This window comes from Rhinopithecus bieti, unplaced genomic scaffold (genome assembly GCF_001698545.2).
Source record: "Rhinopithecus bieti isolate Rb0 unplaced genomic scaffold, ASM169854v2 scaffold_41346, whole genome shotgun sequence".
In the NCBI taxonomy this organism is placed as follows: Eukaryota; Metazoa; Chordata; class Mammalia; order Primates; family Cercopithecidae; genus Rhinopithecus; species Rhinopithecus bieti.
In genome coordinates this window covers 110,233-112,767 of record NW_016816812.1, presented here as the reverse complement: position 1 = coordinate 112,767, position 2,535 = coordinate 110,233, and the positions used below count along the sequence as shown (strand labels likewise).

At 64.6% G+C, this 2,535-nt stretch overlaps 1 protein-coding gene across 1 annotated transcript; it reads left to right on the top strand.

Annotated features, from left to right (window-relative positions):
* Window positions 1-434: 434 nt before the first annotated feature.
* Window positions 435-1,829, top strand: CLDN3 (claudin 3). The gene is given in 2 exon segments (XM_017855254.1): window positions 435-971; window positions 974-1,829. Coding segments are annotated over 2 exon segments (666 nt in total). The 5' UTR covers window positions 435-785; the 3' UTR covers window positions 1,454-1,829.
* Window positions 1,830-2,535: the final 706 nt, after the last annotated feature.

Here is a 2,535-nt window from a genome sequence, read left to right as displayed (position 1 = left end):
GCAGTCCCTGGCTTCTGGGCCCAGCACCTCCTGGGCTGGACAACCCCACCGCCCGGACTCAGGCCGAGCCTGTGCGACGTTTGTGCCAGAGGGGCCGAGCAGCAGGTGCGCGGCTCCTGCAAACAGCCGCGGCCACGCCCACCCTGGCCCTCCCCGCCCCGCTGTTCCGGGGTAATTGGCAGCGCCCCCATCCCCACGCGGCCAGTGCCAAAAGCGCCCAAAGTGGTGAGGAGGGAGAAGCCCTGTCAAATTCTTTGGGATTTGCACCCCAAGCCCCTGACGCATCTCATCCTCGTTTTTGCCCTGGAGAATTCATTCCCGAGCAGAGAGGGACAAGGACCGAGGGGCGGGGGCTGGAGCAGGTCCCGCCCTTCCTTGGCAACTCCCCTACCTCGGCGTTGTGGCCTGCGCGGGGCCAAGTCCTTCCTCCCAGGACGCTCGGTGAAGGTGGGAGGCGGGGGCCACGTCACTGTCCGCAGGCCCTGGAGAGCGCTGCTCCGCCCCTCCCGCCCCCAACGGAGCGCTGGGCACTTAGTTAAGGCGCACCGGCCCCAGCCCAGGGCCAGCCGAGTCGCCGCCGCCCGCCCACAAAGCCATAGGCAGGTGCAGGCGCAGCCGCGGCGCGAGTGTGTGGAGCCGAGCCGTTAGCGCGCGCCGTCGGTGAGTCCGTCCGTCCGTCCGTCTGTCAGTCAGGGCGCCGCAGCTCCCACCAGGCCCAGCGGCCCCGGCCCCTCGTCTCCCCGCACCCGGAGCCACCCGGTGGAGCGGGCTTTGCCGCGGCAGCCATGTCCATGGGCCTGGAGATCACGGGCACCGCGCTGGCCGTGCTGGGCTGGCTGGGCACCATCGTGTGCTGCGCGCTGCCCATGTGGCGCGTGACGGCCTTCATCGGCAGCAACATCATCACGTCGCAGACCATCTGGGAGGGCCTGTGGATGAACTGCGTGGTGCAGAGCACCGGCCAGATCAGTGGCTATAGGTGTACACTCGCTTGCTCGCGCTGCCGCAGGGATCTTGCGGCGGTCCGCGGCCTCTCATCGTGGTGCCATCCTCGTGGTCCGGCCTCGGGCTGCTAGTGGCGCTGGTGGGCGCCCAGTGCACCAACTGCGTGCAGGACGACACGGCCAAGGCCAAGATCACCATCGTGGCGGGCGTGCTGTTCCTTCTGGCCGCCCTGCTCACCCTCGTGCCGGTGTCCTGGTCCGCCAACACCATTATCCGGGAATTCTACAACCCGGTGGTGCCTGAGGCGCAGAAGCGCGAGATGGGCACGAGCCTCTACATGGGATGGGCGGCCGCGGCGCTGCAGCTGCTGGGGGGCGCGCTGCTCTGTTGCTCGTGCCCTCCACGCGAGAAGAAGTACATGCCCACAAAGGTCGTCTACTCCGCGCCGCGCTCCACCGGCCCGGGAGCCAGCATGGGCACAGCCTACGACCGCAAGGACTATGTCTAAGGGACAGACGCAGGGAGACTCCCCACCTTCACCACCGCGAGCTGGAGCGCGCACCAGGCCATCCAGCATGCAGCCTTGCCTTGGAGGCCAGCCCACTCCCAGATGCCAGGAAGCTCCCGCGCTGGACTGGGAGGGGGCTGCTCGAGGACCCCTCCCCAGCAGCCACCGCTTTTCAGGCCAGGGAGTCGACTTCAGGGCCCAGGGACCAACCTGCATGGACTGTGAAACCTCACCATTCTGGAGCCTGGGTGCCCGCCAATACTTGACCGCCCCGTCGAGCCCCATCGGGCCGCTGCCCCCATGCTCGCGCTGGGCAGGGACCGGCAGCCATGAAAGGGGCACTTGATATTTTTCAATAAAAGCCTTTCGTTTTGCACTCGCTGGAGCCTCCTTGTTCCGAGCGCCTCCACCTCCCTGCAGAGCGCCCCCTCGGGGCGGCCTTGGCTGGATCTCGCTCTCCGGGATGGAGCTTAGAGGAAAGGTGGGGTTGTAAGCTGAGCTCGGTGATCACGGAGTGGTCACTCGCCCACTCCCTGAGGATTCGGAAGACAGCCTGTGCGGCCAAAGCCAAGGTTCAATCTAGGAAGCAGGCATGAGTACTTCCCGCCCCTGGGTCTGTGCTGGGAGCCGACAATACCCCACACATTCGTGGCTCGGGATGGGAGGGGGAAGGTGGCAGAGATGTGCCCCTGGGTCTGTGCTGGGACCCGACAATACCCCACACATTCGCAATCTCCCGTGCGCCTTGTGAAAGAGCGCATTCCGTACTGCCATTTCCTACTGGAAAAAAGAAAACAAAAAGACCTATTGTTTGGATAAAACCCGCTACCAAAAGTAAAACCGGGCCAAATCTTCTCACCTAGGGGAGAGATGAGAAAGGGGCCCTATCTCCTTCCTGAGAACCTCAAGGGAGGGAAAGAGGGAGGGCTTAAAAGGGGCATCTCAGAGGGGCTTGAGGCCGGGGCTCGCTGACTCACTCCCAGAGGAAGAGGTGGGAGGCTCCCTTGAGCCCAGGAGTTCGAGACCAACCTGGGCTACATAGCAAGACCCCATCTCTACCAAAAAAAAAAAATATATATATA